The 16,535-nt window shown below is 36.1% G+C and overlaps 5 protein-coding genes across 5 annotated transcripts; 1 reads left to right on the forward strand and 4 right to left on the reverse strand.

Moving 5' to 3' along the window:
- Nucleotides 1-317: 317 nt before the first annotated feature.
- LOC125591472 (probable beta-1,3-galactosyltransferase 4) lies at nt 318-3,034 on the reverse strand. Its single transcript, XM_048765773.1, has 11 exons — nt 2,606-3,034; nt 2,212-2,302; nt 2,058-2,122; nt 1,759-1,970; nt 1,620-1,683; nt 1,481-1,553; nt 1,284-1,404; nt 1,120-1,207; nt 914-1,039; nt 736-842; nt 318-664 (listed from the first exon to the last, which is right to left on the reverse strand). Exons 1-11 carry the CDS (start codon nt 2,725-2,727, stop codon nt 516-518), a joined length of 1,218 nt encoding a protein of 405 aa, XP_048621730.1. The 5' UTR covers nt 2,728-3,034; the 3' UTR covers nt 318-515.
- A 232-nt stretch (nt 3,035-3,266) lies between these two features.
- LOC106387542 (protein FAR1-RELATED SEQUENCE 5-like) lies at nt 3,267-6,916 on the forward strand. The gene is made up of 2 exons (XM_048765771.1): nt 3,267-3,576; nt 4,166-6,916. Exon 2 carries the CDS (start codon nt 4,173-4,175, stop codon nt 6,666-6,668), a length of 2,496 nt encoding a protein of 831 aa, XP_048621728.1. The 5' UTR covers nt 3,267-3,576; nt 4,166-4,172; the 3' UTR covers nt 6,669-6,916.
- A 418-nt stretch (nt 6,917-7,334) lies between these two features.
- Nucleotides 7,335-11,389, reverse strand: LOC125591471 (retinitis pigmentosa 1-like 1 protein). The gene is made up of 3 exons (XM_048765772.1): nt 10,157-11,389; nt 9,137-10,082; nt 7,335-9,055 (listed from the first exon to the last, which is right to left on the reverse strand). The coding sequence occupies exons 2-3, from the start codon at nt 9,233-9,235 to the stop codon at nt 7,613-7,615; spliced, it is 1,542 nt and encodes a 513-aa protein (XP_048621729.1). The 5' UTR covers nt 9,236-10,082; nt 10,157-11,389; the 3' UTR covers nt 7,335-7,612.
- LOC125591914 (uncharacterized protein At3g43530-like) lies at nt 9,268-10,339 on the reverse strand. Its single transcript, XM_048766835.1, has 3 exons — nt 10,157-10,339; nt 9,378-10,082; nt 9,268-9,273 (listed from the first exon to the last, which is right to left on the reverse strand). The coding sequence occupies exons 1-3, from the start codon at nt 10,337-10,339 to the stop codon at nt 9,268-9,270; spliced, it is 894 nt and encodes a 297-aa protein (XP_048622792.1).
- Nucleotides 11,390-15,052: 3,663 nt separating the features above from the next.
- On the reverse strand, nt 15,053-16,216 carry LOC125591473. The gene has a single exon (XM_048765775.1). The coding sequence runs from the start codon at nt 15,549-15,551 to the stop codon at nt 15,192-15,194; it is 360 nt and encodes a 119-aa protein (XP_048621732.1). The 5' UTR covers nt 15,552-16,216; the 3' UTR covers nt 15,053-15,191.
- Nucleotides 16,217-16,535: the final 319 nt, after the last annotated feature.

Consider the following 16,535-nt stretch of genomic DNA (forward strand, 5'->3'; position numbering starts at 1 on the left):
TGGTTCGGATCGGATGGTTCTTTAGATACTCTAATTTTCATTCGAAACAAATATTTAATCCATTTCATTGGTATTATTTTTTTGGATTGGATTCGGTTTTTCGGATATTTTGCCGAGCCCTAGATGTACTTGCGTTCAGTCACAGCCTTTGCGTTACTACAATCATGTCAAAATACAAAATCAACAAAAGAAGTAAAATCCATAAAGAAGCAAAACTCAAAACGTGGATGTTTTAAGCACAAGCAAAGTTCTCTGAAAGTGCGCTCATGGAGTCTGCTTTGTTGCAGCTAGAATCTGCATTTCTGTGCGCAGAAAACTCCAGAGAAGTGGAAAAATTCATAGAAGAAACAAGAAAGGAGGGCAAAAAGCACCCTTCTCATCTCAGTTCAAAAGATACATACATAGATACATATATAGAGACAGAAGTTTTGAGTAGTTTTCCAATGTGTGTATCTACACTACAACATGATTTTGTCTCTCTTTCTCTCTGTACTCGTCTTCCTCATTGTGTTTCTTCAGAAAGATGCAGCCAAGAGAGCATTTGGGCCTTCTCCACACCTCCGATGAACATCCTTCATCCTATCCGCTGATCTACAAATTCCACTGCAGCTCCAATCAAACGAGGCAACACACATGTTCCCCGCCTGTGCCTTCCACTCACAATCTGCAGTGCCTCATTGATCAAACTTCCATACTTGAAAAAAAAATAATGGAACCTGGATTCATTCTTTTTACCTGTTGTACCACAACATAGCCTACGGTCATCTACATGCTCCACATCCAATCCAAGAAACCATGATCCTAGAGAGACATCTTCATTCACATACTTATGAAGCACGTTTCTGTATACACAGTTTGTCATTGGTTAACACACAATCAACGTATGAGTGTATGCCTGTGGGAAAGAACTCACTGGTTTATTGATATGTAAGAAGCCAGTTCCCTGGAAATTGCGTAGAGCTGACCCGTGGCATGGCGGAAGTACTTGTTACCCTCTTCTCCAAATTTCCAGTACTCCGGTTCATGATATCTCACTCCTCTAACAATGCAAATGAGAAATGAATGTGGAACAAAACATTGGTAATGAGAAAATAAGTAGGTGAAAACTGAAAAGCTTACTTCTGAGCAAGAACGGGTCCGGACTTCATGCAGCCAATGTAGACTCGAGGCTTCATCCGGTATCTTGCTAACTCTGCTCCGAGAGTGGCTGCAGAGGGTATCCGTAAACAGAAGTGAGCAAACCTTGAGATGTCAAGAAACATAACAATTGAGATAACTCTCACCTATATTAACATGCACATCATCATCGACTTTCACGTAGAAATCTGCATCCCACAATGCATAAGCCGTGGTAAAGTAAGATTTAGTCTTTGCTGACAGCTCCAGGTACCCTTCAACGTGATCCTGCTCAAAATAAACATAAGAATTTAGAAAACAAAAAGCTACGAACATAAAAAAAACGTAGCAAAGACTCCTTTACCAGTCTCAAGAAGTCTCCATGTTTACTTTCTTCAGCCTGAATCGCTCTATCAAGGATTCCACCAGGAGTGGCACTGCTCATGAAAGACATTATTAGTACAGTTATATACAGGAAGCAACAACTAAGGTACAAGCTTTACCTATGGCCTATTACAAACCGCATCACAATCCCTTTCTCTTCCTCAAGCTTCTTTCTATTCTCACCTACAAGAAGATCACATGTTCAGTCCCAAAACCAATATACATAAAGGCTGAAACAGTGAGCTTAGATCAACGTACCGGGAGGCATCCAGGTAGCACGGACTGAGTCCCTGCGCTTTCTGCTGCTAAACGCAGTGTTTACCCCAACGACCATCAGATACTTTCTTCTGGTGGCGGTTTCAGGGAGTTTGAAATCATCAGACACTGGTGAGCCATTCATGATTGATTCTTGCGCAGCTCTTGCAGCTGCTAACTCCATTTCAAGAGTCGAAATTGTTTTGTCCAGCGTTCTGAGTAACACCATTTTCAAGCGGCTCAAATACAAAACCACAATTTGAGTTGAAAAGAACCAATGAAAGTGATTGTCTTTCACTTACTGGATTGCATCTGGACTCTTGTAAGCTTCTCCAAGGCTGTCTTTTGATTCAAGCTTCAAACTTTTCTGAATAGACATGAAGGATGGCTATGAATCAAGAAAACCCTTCTAGGGGTTCATGACACAACCAAACTCAACTAAATTAGAAAGCTTACTTTAGAAGAATCACAGTCATCTGATACTAAATGCAACCGTTCATCTGAAGCTTCCCTTGATACAACATTGGCTTCAGGCTCTGGCCACATTCTATTAAAAACACACAGAGTCTGATTAGTGGAACAACTGCTTGTAATGATTGATTATTGTTCTTCAACGGAACAACAGATGGATCTCAAGCATTATGTCTATGAGAGAATATACTTTTCTGTCGGTAAAATGCATCACAGCCTTTTGTACTATTAATGTCTTTTAACTTTACCAAATAGAGAGTACAAAGAAGGAAACTAGAATCATTGTAACTTTATTATTCAAACAGGGAAACAAAACAAAACAAAACAGAAGAGTTACTAATATTGGTGAGTTAATTACAGAGCATTGCTCTGTTACTACCTGTCGGAGAAGAGAGTTCCCGCGCAGAAGAATCCGATACAGAGGAAGAAAGTCCATTTCTTTGAAACAAAACTCTTTGAAGCAGACAGCTCTAATCCTCTATGATGATGCTTCATCGACATCTTTGTGTGTGTCTTCTAAGCAAACCCCCCAGAAAGAATCTCCTTAAAGAAGTACTAAACCAGAGACGACCATCTCACGACACGACTCGGTCCGAGTCAACCACAAGCCTCAAGATTTCAGATCCAGTAGATCTCGAGCCTTTTGTCTCCTCGGGAGACAGAGATAAGAAAAGACTAGACTTTTGATGTTTTGATTGATCCTATGAAAAGAGATTGGAGACGAATGTAGAGAAAGAGATTAGTGAGAGAGAGAGAGAAGACGACAAGCAAAGACGTGGCTTTTGTTCTTGACGCCCGAAGATTAATTGAATCAAATTCATATTACTGTCAACCTTTTTATGTGTCGGGATGGTTTAATTATTCATAATTATTAGCTTTTTCAGTTAAGCTTTCACTTTAATAATATCAAGTAGATTGGATATGGCATAAAACAAATGAAGCTACCGACATGACCAGCCGACGAAATAAATCGGGAAAGTAATCTATATTGACCCAGTTGGAAATTTTGTATTCTCAATACCCTACTTCTTTTCTAACTACCCTACCATATTTCTCTTCTCTTTATTACCCTCAGCTATTATATTATTATTTATTTCTTGCTGACCTCACACCTTACTTTCTAATTTTGAAATACTTTCTAATTTTAAAAATAGAAAGCGGACCCCTCATCCTCCCACATAAAGTCCATAATTAATGGACACCCCACACTCCATCTACCTCTCTCCTTTCCACAGGTGTCCATCTGTTCTTTTTTTTCAGATCCTGCTCCCTTTTTTCCAACCACCTGCGAATTCTTCTTCCCCTTCAAGCTCCATTGGCGTTTTTTGGAGGTTATTTTGACGAAAATTGGTACGATTTTTTCATGAAATTTTCATACTAATATACTACTTATGTTCTATGTGTTATGGGTAACGAAAAAAATAAAAACTTAGCTCTAAAAATCGTAAAAGTTTTCAAAGAAAAATGAAAATAAAATTTGAAGAAGGTTCTCTTCTTTTAACACGATTCTTTTAACACGAGTTTGATAGGAAAAAACATAAAAATGGTGTTAGACGATAATGTGAGTTTTGTAACATGTTATTTGTTGATTAAACATACTTAAACCGATGAAAGATTAAAGTTTTAGGTATATTGGTATGAAAATGATGTTTTTTTAGGACTATTTTGTATATTTCTACTTATTTTTCACTGTTTTAAACCAAAATAATACATTACAATATTGGTAGACGATATTGTGGGTTGTATAATATCCCCTGGGTTAGTTAAGAGGGTTAAATCAACAAAAATGAAAATTTATAGAAAATACTGGAATTACTAGTACTACTAAGCTACAATCTGTATTACTTGTATTACTTGTATTACTAAATAGAGTATGTACCAAAGATCTTGGACAACTTAGATTCTTTAAACGGTTAACTCATCATAATTTTTGTTTCAGGAAATCTATGGCCTCACCTATTACAATCATATGTTTTGATTACGGAGGAAGTTACATCAAAGATGGGGGTGAGAGAAGATGGATCTCGGGAGAAGATGAAATTCACACTCTAGTGATGAAGACAGCTGTGGAAGAGATTACGTATTCTGAATTGGTTGAAAGTATATGCAGAAAGATTAAGGCAAATAGAGATGGGATGTTGAAGATTAGTTACTTTCCAATGGTATTGTATTCGAACAAGCCATCATATATTTGGTGTGATGAAGACGTTTTGGGTTATCTCATGCAAGTAAATCATGATAAATGTAGAAGTGTTTTACATGTGGAGATCAGCAGCGACATGGATGATACATATGGTGGTATGTCACTTTTAGGAGATGATGATGAGACTGATGATAGCTATGTTGGTCTTTCTGATGAAGATGATGATGAAACTGATGATAGCTATGTTGGTCTTTCTGATGGGACCGAGGAAGATGACACTGAGCAAGATGGAACTGATCAGGATCATGAGATGGATGGTGTGGTCGCGCTTTACACACCCGAACAACATGAAGACATTGAGATGCATGAGAATTTAGAGCATGGGTATGAAGGAACAGAAGTAAGAGTGGAAGAAGAAGCTGGAGGAGCGGAAGTTGAAGCTGCAAGAGCCGGAGTTGCAGCTGCAAGAGGAGGAGTTGAAGCCACGGCTGCAGTAGAAGAAGAATGGGATGATGGTCTCGATTTGGTTAAGGGTCAAGAATTCAGAACTAAGGTAGCCATGCAAGTTCTAGTTCAGAGGGGTGCACATAAGAATGGTTTTGAGTATGAAACATTGAAGTCCGATACTGTGAGATTTGTGGCAAAATGTCGAGGAGCCAAAGAAGGTTGCAAGTGGTATTTGCGTGTAGTAAAGCTTAAGAATTCAGATCTTTGGACGGTTAGAACTTACAACAAGTCTCATACATGCTCAGTAGTAACTACAAGTACCCTTAGAAACAGAAGGAGAGGCACACCACATGTTGTCGCATCTGTTTTGAGTGAAGAATATCCCGGTAGATATGACACACCAACACCAGCTGATCTGATCAGTATGGTTACCCACAAGGTTGGTGTTGATGTGTCGTATGCCACAGCATGGAGAGGAAAAAGGATGGCTGCTAATGAAGTCCGAGGTACTCCGGAAGAGAGTTTTTCTATGATACACTCCTACATGTACATGCTTAAGTTGAAGAATCCTGACTCAGTAAGTTATGTTGAAGTGGATGCGGCAAAAAGATTTAAGTATCTATTTTTCGCATTTGGAGCTTCCATAGAAGGATTCGCAGCGATGAGGAAAGTTATCATTGTGGATGGAACACATCTTAAGCATGTTTATGGTGGAGTTCTGCTTGTTGCGACGGCTCAAGATCCGGATCGTCACCACTACCCTATCGCATTTGGTGTAGTTGATGGTGAGAAAGACGAAAGCTGGATGTGGTTTATGAATAAGTTGAGGTCAGTGATAGCAGATGAAGGCGAATTGGTGTTTCTTTCGGATAGAAATGCGAGCTTGATCAAGTCAATACGTGAGGTGTTCCCAATGGCTGCACATGGGTATTGTATCTGGCATTTGTCTCAAAATGTCAAAGGACATGTTTTCAACAATAGAGACGCTTGCGCAAGCAAGTTTACAGAGTGTGCACATGCTTATACAGTGGCTGAGTTCGATGATCTCTACGATGCCTTTTCCAGAAGGTATCCTTCTGCTGCGGCGTATCTGGAGAAAAGTGTTGAAGTGAGAAAATGGGCAAGATGTTACTTTGAAGGAGACAGATACAATGTTAACACAACTAATGCAGCAGAATCCATTAATGGTGTTCTTCGGGAAGCGAGGAAATTCTTCATGCTACCGATGATTGATGTTATCATCAAGAAAATGACTGAATGGTTTAACAAACATAGGAAGAAGGCAGCTGAAATACCAGTCACAAAGAAGCTTGTGCCAACAGTGGAAAAGGAGTTGTCAAAAAGATGTTTGGAAGCGAGGTGTTTAGATGTTGTTGAGATAAACAGCTTCCACCTTGAGTACAATGTCAATGGTAGTGACGGAAAGATTTATACGGTTGATTTGGCAAGAAAAATGTGCACCTGCAGGTGTTTTGATCTAGACAAAATCCCATGTGTTCATGCTGCTGCTGCTGCCAAGTTCTTGAGCGTAGGAAGAGATCTTCATCTACAAGAGTTTTGTTCAAAATACTATTTGGTGGAGTTGTGGGCATTGGCATACTGTAGGACGATTTATCCAGTTCCTCATATGTCTGAATGGGTCATACCTGATGAGATTCGAGCACTTAAAGTTCTTCCCCCGGTATACGAAAAAAAGAAAGGACCCACTCAAAAGCAAAGGTTTCCATCAGCCGGAGAATCTCGTGGACGGAGAAGAGGACGCGGAAGGGGAAGAGGCAGGGGCAGGGGAAGGAGAGGCGGACGTTTGCATGAGTATTTTGAATGTGGAAGTACTTTTTCCCCCACTGAGTAACATGGAACTCTTGTACTAGGTAACACTGCACTACTCGGTATTACTGTGAACTACTATGTGTAATATGGACTACTCGGTACTACTGCGAACTACTATGTGTAATATGGACTACTAGGTACTACTTTGGACTACCTTGAACTACTTTGAACTACTTTGAATTACTATGTAGTATGCATGTTTCAAAGAACTTTTGTTTTCGTCTTATTATTTATTTTTAGTAAAAAATATCTCATATATTACGAGATTATATGGTCATATTTGTGTTTATTTGCCAAATTAGACATAAAATACTCTTAAATTCTGAAATTAGTTGAAAACCTCTCATTTCTATAGAAAACATCCTTCTACTTCTATACTAATGTCTTGATGTGAAGGCCATAATGGGATGAAATTCAGAAAATACGCATTTTATTTAAAAAAATTATGTCAGTGTGTTATATATAATCTAAAATTGTCTAAATACATTTGTATTACTAATAAATTTAATTTCTTCAGGTTGTATTACTAAAAAATATTCTGATTTACAAAAATATTACTATGAAGAATGAAATATTACTACTTCCTTGAGTACTACTAAGAGTATTCAAACATGTTTTGTTTAATATTATATTTTACACGTTTTAGACATGTGCTATTTTTTTTTCTTATATTTTACACGTTTTATACATGTGCCATTTTTTTTCTTATTGTTGACAAATTTTGTTTGTCTTAGTAATACATAATAAACCTAGTAGTACAAATGTGTTTTCTTAAGACTTAGATCGTTTTGTCCTCAATTGGGCCAAACCTGCTGCAAGACAATCACACAACACAGAACATCCTACATAAGAGATATCATTCAAGTTTTACAGACCAGCAAGCAACAAAACATAACTTCTTACATAAGTTCACAACAAATCCGAGATAAATACTTAACACCCAAAATATTTTAAGCTTCTTGTCTTCTACGCCTTTGTTCTAGGCTTTTTCTTGCGCCCTTCAATCTCATCAGTGTTAGCTTCAGTGAAAGGAGTGAAAACCCACTGTGAACGTGAACGTATCCTTTTTGTCTGTTCTGGCGTTGTGAACTTCTTTGGTTCAGTATCCTTTCTCGGTCTACCCCTCGGCTTAGGAGCCTGCTTAGTAGCGTGCTTCCTCAATGCCATTTGTTTTGGCCTATGCTTGACCCCAGTTCCAGAAGGCTTGGCTGCTCCCTTGTCAGCTTCCTTCGTTTCACAAGTACTGCCTTCGTAGACAACCATTTTTCCAGCCTCTTCCTCAGGTTCTTCCACCTCTTCCTCCACCATTTTTCCAGCCTCTTCCTCAGGCTCTACCACTTCTTCCTCCACCATTTTTTCACCCTCTTCCTCAGGTTCTTCCACCTCTTCCTCCACCATTTTTTCACCCTCTTCCTCAGGTTCTTTCATCTCTTCCTCCACCATTTTTTCAGCCTTTCCGAACAACTTCTCTGGTGTTGTTAGGATTTGTCTCCTCGCGGCTGCTGCCTTAGTCCTACCACGTGGTGGTGTAGCAGTTTTCTCGGTTTCAACTTCAACCTGAGCCTCTGTTTCAACCTCTTCTTCAATCTCATTGGCTTCATTCATCTCAACCTCATCTTGAACCTCATCAGGTTCCTTCTGAGCCTCTTCTTCACTCTCTTCCTCATCCTCTTTTTCTTTGTCTTCTTCAGCTTCTGCTTCTGCTTCAGGTTCAGGTTCTGTCTCTTCCTCAGAACCTCTATCGTCCTTCTGAGCGTCTTCTTCACTCTCTTTCTCTTCTACCACCTCTGTATTTTCAACCATATCTTCATCTACAGGTTCTTTGGTTGTTGCGTCCGCTCCATTGCTGTCATTCCGCTGTCCACCCCAGTCATAATCCATGCCTTGATAGTCGAAACCGTCATTGTTCTCCTTATCCTCCTCCTTCTCTTTCATTTCCTTCATTTCTTTCTCCACCTTCTTGGCCTTCTTTTTTAAATAATATTGGCAATCTTCAATCTTCTCAAGCTTCTTCTCCATTGCCTTCATCCTTTTACACCTCTTTTTTAAAACAACTTGGCAACGTTCAATCTTCCCAAGTCTCTTGTTCATTTTTTCCACCTTCCCATTCACTTCACTCAAACTTGTCATCAACCTCTCTTCAAACCCTTTCAAAACGTCCTCCAAACTTGTATTAGAGGAGGATGCTTCTTCATGCACTTTCCTTTTGTCTTTCTTCTGAGGAAACTCCCTTGCAGCCACATCTAACTCATAGAGTTCTTGCCAAAAGATAGGCTTCTCCTTAACAGTCAACCACGTGCTCCACAAATTACTCACGCCTTCTTCATTTTCATAGTCTGGCTCCCCATCCATTAAGCGTGCCATGAGAGGTTCCTCATCAACAGTAGGAACAAGAACACTTTCAATAACCTGAAAATTTATACCAAACAAAATATCAAACACATTGTATTCCACTCACTTAATAAAAACAAAACAACACGTAACACATACCTTAATTTCTCCTAGTGTGTCGTACAAATCCTCAAGAGGATAACCCTTCATGCTGTTACTTTGGAACCGCTTTTTACACATCCTCGGACACTTACTCATACAGCCTTCTACACCTTCTCTAAATCGTGCTTTCAGAGCTGGAATACACTCAAATGCCAGGATCTGATTGTCAAAAGAAAAAAAAAATCATAAGAAAAAAAATACACTCGAAAAAAAAATCATAAGGATAAATCAAATTTACCTCCAAAGGAATTATGAACCCGGGAAAGTTGACATTATTCTTAGGTTTCCCTTTCAGATGCTTCATCACGTGAGTGATGGACCAGAGAGCATCTTCAAACGTCAACCGACCCCAAGGAAAGGTTTTACAAACCTCCACATCGTTGACGATTCTTAATACGAAAGGGTCGAACGGGGCATTATACCTTCCCCTCGCTCTGATAATCGTGCCTAAGAAGTAAAGCACTGCCATTTTGAGTCGATCCCCACACGCACTCATACTCAACAACTTCTCTCTCACAGATAGCATAGTGATCTCCTTATGTGATTTGAAATGCCTGTCTACAAACGCAAAGCTTCCAATCTTCTTATACTTAGCCGGGTAGTCATGGCAGTCCAATCCCGAGATGAGAGCATGCTCTCTCATTGAATACCGAATGGGCACTCCATTAACAGCAAACCAAGATGTGTCCTCTGACTCATGTAAAGGAACAGTGCGCAGTAGAAGCATCCACATACCCTGCAGCTTCAAGTTTGGTTCATCGGGCATGTGGAAAAAATGGCAAAACTGAGGGTGGTTTTCAAACCACTCAAGCTCAGGCTTAAACCTAGCCTTCTTCAGAAACTTCACCGTCTCGGTCACATAACACTTGCTCTGTATCTTACACGTCTGGGTGAACTCGGTGTTCTTGAAACATAGCTCATCAGGTGGCAGTGGTTGGCACTCCTGTAAACCAAATAAAAATTATATTAGCATTTGTTTCTTACTAGTCTGTTTATTAGCATTTGGGAATAATTTACCTGAGATGATGCAGACTGATTATCGGTTCCCTGATTATCAGACTCAATTTCGTGTGCTGACAGATCATCACTATCATTCTCTGTTGAAAGTTCTTCTACATGTTGCTCTTCTACAGGAGCACTGTTTCTTTTTGTGGACTTTTTCTGCTGAGATTTTTTTCTCCCTCGACCTTGGCCTGCCATTATCTATAGCCTCTCAATATCTTGATCCCCTGAATATATACATACACAATAAACGTTCAATAACCACCAACGCTAACAAACCCATTCAATGAAATATCTACAAAATAATCATTGATTCTTATAGCTGTCTGATCTCAAAACCCTAAATCATTCATTCAATAATAAAAATCCAACCAATCAATTCGATCACTACATCACAATTAATCAATCACTCAACTCGGTTTCACATATCAAACAGTCTAGGACATTCTATCACCAAAACAGTTAGTCTTCAATAATCACTAGACTTATCTCAAGTCTGAAACCAAACTTTCAATCTCTATAACCTCAAAACCAAACGTGTCAAAGTTTCAGTCTCTGTAATCCTCATTCTGAAAAAAATCTGAAACTAACCGATTTTCAACCACAATACTTTCAAACGGACTTTCAAACCAACAACAAAATCAATCAAAAATTGGAGAGAGAACATACCTTTTACACGGAAGAGACGAGAACGAAAATAGGAGATGGGAGATGAAGTCTAGGGTTCCGTCGATTGCGTCGCCGACAGAAGGAGCGGGAGAATAGAATACGCCGCAGGAGCAGTTGATTCGATCAATTTTTTCAATTGATTTCGTCAAATCTAGGGTTACAGACTGATTTGGGGAAATGATGAAATCAGAGTAACAAGGAAAGGCACGAGGGACTAAGGAAAGATCAGAGAAGAAGCAGTGAAGGAAGCAGTCAATGCGGTGAGCTTCATCGTTTTCGTCGGTTCTAGGATTCTTTTTCAATTTTCAGGTTTAGAAGGTTTAGAAGAGAGTGAGAGACGACAAAGGAAGAGAAAAGGAAAAGGAACGCGCGGATCTGGTTAAGGATCCGGCTAATAGTGGGCCGAGTCAAATAGTTTAGGTTGGATCCTATAAATATTTGGTTTCATTAAGGGCAATTTCGATTTTCACCACGTTTTTGATTAAAATATATTAAAAATTATATTGTTTTTAATTGGTGAGATAAAATAGAATGAACACATGAGTTACTGGGGCAATACAGAGTAAAGTCCAACAACGAACATAGTAAAAAAAAACTCTAAACAACAAACAAATCAATCTACAGTGATTATTACATATTCTCTTCACGGTAATAATAATTTATAATTATCATCCCCTATATATTATTTGAGAAACATTGCAACATTTTTTTGTAGCCACGTGTCATCACTAGAATGATTCTTAGAATCCTTAGAGAAATAGGTTGGTCCATCTAAATATATAATAAGCTTTTTATTAAACCACAATAAATACATTATTAATGTGCTTCATTATTTCCTTAAATAAGATTACGAAATTGCCTAATGTGGATAAAATATATATGAAAATTAATGATTTTGAAGAATAAAAATTTGATAAAAATAAGTGTGTATTATAATTATATTTGTTTAATTTTAAGCTATTAAAATAAATTAAACAATCATAGTAACCATATAATAAAAATTAAAAAAATTATTTATATATTATATTTTGAACTTTTAAAAATGAGCATAAATTACTAAAACTGTTAAAAGTTTCACATTCAAATTTCGTGATCTATGATTTAAAACTTTTGTTATGACATGATACAAATAATTAAAAAATAATATAAGTTGAAAATCTCATTTAATAAGTATCAAAAATAAAAGATATATAAATATATGTATCATTTTAAATTAAACTATATGCCATATAAAAATACATAAATATCTTAATTTTGAAATTTACTTTGAACATTTTTTTGATAAAAATTTTGAAAATATATTGACAACTTCATTTTTTTAAAAATTATAAATTGCTTAAACCATTAATCCCACACTGAAACTTTTGTTATCACTAATTTAGACTTTTTGCTATAACAGATACAAATGATAAAAAAAAATATGGGCACAAAGCATCATCTAATAAATATTAATATTAAATTATACCATATATATATGTTACTATCATTTAAATTTAATTATATATCATATCAAATAGAAAAAAAAAATCGATTTATAAAATTTATTTATATGTTCGCACCAATTTAATTATATAAGTAGTAGATAATGACTTTTTAATTATTCAATATATATTTATTATTTTATAATATGTTATAAACATATAATATATAAAATAATTTTTATATATAATGTTTATTCCGCGCAAGGCGCGGGTCTTAACCTAGTTAACATATTATTTGTTATACATTAATGTGTGTTTTTGTTATTTATATAACAAACATGTTTGATTCGAAAGTTTAATTCGAATTTCACATTCACATGTTCTGTCGAAGAATAGCGACAGATGGATTCGAAGAATAGCGACAGATGGAATCAATACTGACCACGTGTTCCGCACATGATCCTCAATCAGTGATTTCATTTCCCCTTACAACTCACCTCTAATTATTTAGTATATTCCTCGAAATAAATTTTTTTTTTGAATGAAAAAATAAATATTCAAAATATTCCGCTGCCGGGCTACGAACCAGGATCGAAATAATTGTTTTTTCATTAGTTAGAGATCTATTGTGATTTTGTCAGTAGCAGTTGGAGTCAGTCTCTCGTTGTCATCGATGGTTGGAATCGTGTAATTCAATGAATGTTAATCTTTATGTGAAGTCAAATCTTTACAACATTCTTACATCATCCGGTTCAACAACAATAAACCTTTGTGTTTTTTATTATGCCAATAGAAATGACCTACATCAAAGCAAACTAGACATCATGCATTAACATCCGGTTCATACATATAATATACAATCTCTATCTAATAAAAAAAAATTCCAGTTTTGTTCAATACTGCATTACTAACTTTGCTCTCAAGTATATCTTCCTTTCAGTTTCCTTCCAACTCCTTCCATAACGAAGGGCGACAATGATCGACATATTCTCATCATCATCGCCATCCACCATCACCATTATCGTTATCATCATTCATCGTCTTCTTTCCATTCATGGACATGAGCCGAGTATTGGCAACTCTCATAGATGCCATTCCTTCTATGCTCTGCCTCACTGGAATCATCCTAGGCTAAGCTCCCTTGGAAGCAAACGTTGTGCTGAGAAATAGGTTTTAGTCGTGTAGTTGTTGATCATAAACGAGGGCTGATGATATCCATCAAGATCCCGCACAACATCTCCTTATTTTTCACATTGTTATTCTCCATTGATATATTCAACTGCTTCTACGAACTTAACAGAGTAACAAGTAAGGATCTGTAATTAGCGAAGTCCTCGTAGCTAGTCACAAACTAGCAAAAAGAAAAGAATTCCCTGACTGCGTACTTTTTTGTTTTATTAGATGAAGCTTAGAGAATACATTAATAAAATGAGATTTATAGAGTGCAAAGAGAAGCAAAGCTTGACAGACGACTTGAGATGAGAAAGGAAGAAACTACACATAGATTGGTTATTCTTTTGTCTTGCATAATAGATTATAAATAGTTTATTATCATCATCATCAATAATAATAATGCTTTAATGTGATGATGAAAACGAGTTAATTTGATGGTCAAACAAAGTACACTGTGTACACATCCCCTATATATTATCTGAGAATCATTACAATTTCTTTTTATAGCCACATGTCATCACTAAAATGATTCTTAGAATCATTAGAGAAATATGTTGGTACATCTAATTATATAATAAGATTTTTATTAAACTAACAATAAATTCATCATTAATGTACTTTATTATTTCCTTAAATAAAATTTACGAAATTGCCTAATGTGGCTAAAGTATATATGGCAATTAATGATTTTAAATAATAAAGATTTGATAAAAAATAGTGTATCTTCTATCATATTTGTTTAATTTTAAACTATTAAATAAATTAAATAACCACAATAACCATATAATAAAAATTTAGATTTTTATGTATATGTTATATTTTGAATTTTTACAAACGGCTATAAATTACTAAAACTGTTAAAAATCTCACATTCAAATTTTATGATCCATGGTTAAATTTTTGTTATGACAAAATACAAATGAATACAAAAATTATATAAGTAAAAAGTCTAATTTAATTAATTATTAAGATTAATATATATATCGTTTTAAATTAAACTATAAACCATATAAAATACAATATTTTAGTTTCAAAATTGACTTTGAACAATTTTTTTGATAAAAATTTTGAACGATCATTGACAACTTATTTTTTTAAATTATAAATTAATAAAAATATTAATTCCACAATGAAAATTTTGTTATCAGTAATTTAAATTTTTTTTTTATAAAAGATACAAATGATCAAAAAAACTATATGAGTAGAAATCATCATTTAATAGACATTAATATTAAAAATATACTAAAATATATTATCTATGTTAGTATCATTTAAATTTAATAACATATCCTATCAAATATAAAAAAAAAAAAATTTAGATTAATAAAATTGATTTATATGTTCGCACCAATTTAATTATATATTTAATAGTTACTGACTTTTAATTATTTAATATATATTTATTATTTCATAATATGTAAAAATATTTAATACATAAAATAATTTATATATATAATGTTGATCCCGCGACTTGCGCGGGTCTTAACCTAGTTCAATTAAGTAAAAGAAAATGTACACCATAGAGAAATGATCATATTACTAGACATACACAAACATATGAACTGAAAGGCTCTAAATTGCGTAGATGGCCACTCTGTTACTAGCTACACCCCACTGCATCTCACAAGGAATCAGAACACACGATTAATGATCAAAAGCCAAATTGGGGAATCATATAATGAATCAACACATTCAATTAACAAAGTGTTGATGAGAATTGAAGATCTTTTTCCACAAGTTACAAAAGCAATTATTGATACAAAAACAATACTGTAATAGAGTTACATTTAATGAGCAACTAAAACATCGACGATACTTAATACGTTGCTATTACCATTACTAGCGGATTCAAGCGTGGAGTTCGGAGAAGGGTTTAAATGCATCATCGTCCTCAACACAGATCTAGCGGGACCAAGTTTCTTTCTACCGATGCGAAACGGACCGTATATCTTGGTCAAGAGATCAGGCATCTGGTCCATCGTCGGCGTCGCGTCTGGCGGGTCGACTCTGCTCGAGAGGGAAAGAGTTAAGGGAGAGTTGGATCTGGCGTTGAGTCTAGTGTTACGGATCTGAGCGAGAGCCCCTGGCTTCAAGTAGCGGTGGAAGCCGTCGTTTCTTCTCACCGGCGATGTTGAGAGTCCCTTCATGGATCTTGAGATTTGTTTGTGAGGGCCTTGATTGAAGATTAGGGTTACTATTGTAGTAGAGGAAGGAAGGAGCGGGTGTGATGGGGGAGGCGGGAAGATTGGGTTTAGACTTTAGAGAAGAGGTGGGAAAATTATAATATCATGTTTTGAGTCCCTTTAGGGTTTTGAAAAAGGGTACGAAGCAGCGGGAGTTTTTTTTTGTCGCAGTCACCAATATTACTTTTTTTTTTTTCTCAACTTCGACTTGTCATCAAGAGTATTACATGATTTGCAACCATGAGGAGGGATTCAACCACATTTACAAACAAATTGATCTAGTATCATCCAGGAACACATAGATTAATCCTACGCTATCCGATCTTCTACTTTGTTGTAATTATATCCGATGAGTACAAACTCTCTCCAGAGACCCAGGAAGAGTTGCCTCTTAAACCACCTAAATTCGATCACACTAAGGGGGGGTGTATTGAACTGTGGATTTTAAAAGTTTGAATGGATTTGAAAATATATTGGAGTTAGGAGAGATTTGGACTAAATCCCATTTATATAGGTGGGATTAGAAAAAAGAAAAAAGATTTGGGTGGGATTTTGTCTTAAATTTCAGAGTAGTCCAGATCCTTTTGATCTTAAATTTCAGAGTATTCTTCGAAGTCCAATTATTTAAGAATGTGAGGTAATGATATTTTTTTCCAATAGAGTAAAAACGTGAACGCAATTTCATTATTTTGTCTTCTTTTCTTCAGCAAAAAAGTTCACCCTGCGATCACCTCTTTCTCAGTCTTAGTTCGTCTTCTACTTCTTCTTATTCAATCACTGCAACGAGTTTGAACAGCAGTCAAGAAAGCTCAAGAGCTTACTAAAAGCAAATATAATATATCAAAATTGTAACATTGGTGAGAACGCAAAGGCTTTGGCTGGTGAAGAAAAAGGAAAAGCTTACAAGACAGAGAGAAAGTGAGTGAGTTGTAGACAACTATCAGAGAA

The sequence above is a fragment of the Brassica napus genome, chromosome C8 (genome assembly GCF_020379485.1).
Source record: "Brassica napus cultivar Da-Ae chromosome C8, Da-Ae, whole genome shotgun sequence".
Lineage (NCBI taxonomy): Eukaryota > Viridiplantae > Streptophyta > Magnoliopsida > Brassicales > Brassicaceae > Brassica > Brassica napus.

Coding starts and splice junctions, on each gene's coding strand:
- LOC125591914 (XM_048766835.1), bottom strand. CDS start 10,339: ATGGCAGGCCAAGGTCGAGGGAGAAAAAAATCTCAGCAGAAAAAGTCC. Junction 10,083..10,156: donor ATCAGTCTGCATCATCTCAG/GTAAATTATTCC, acceptor TTTGGTTTACAG/GAGTGCCAACCACTGCCACC.
- LOC106387542 (XM_048765771.1), top strand. CDS start 4,173: ATGGCCTCACCTATTACAATCATATGTTTTGATTACGGAGGAAGTTAC.
- LOC125591472 (XM_048765773.1), bottom strand. CDS start 2,727: ATGTCGATGAAGCATCATCATAGAGGATTAGAGCTGTCTGCTTCAAAG. Junction 1,554..1,619: donor CGGTTTGTAATAGGCCATAG/GTAAAGCTTGTA, acceptor TTTCATGAGCAG/TGCCACTCCTGGTGGAATCC. Junction 843..913: donor TCTTACATATCAATAAACCA/GTGAGTTCTTTC, acceptor CTGTGTATACAG/AAACGTGCTTCATAAGTATG.
- LOC125591473 (XM_048765775.1), bottom strand. CDS start 15,551: ATGAAGGGACTCTCAACATCGCCGGTGAGAAGAAACGACGGCTTCCAC.
- LOC125591471 (XM_048765772.1), bottom strand. CDS start 9,235: ATGAGTAAGTGTCCGAGGATGTGTAAAAAGCGGTTCCAAAGTAACAGC. Junction 9,056..9,136: donor ACACACTAGGAGAAATTAAG/GTATGTGTTACG, acceptor ATAAATTTTCAG/GTTATTGAAAGTGTTCTTGT.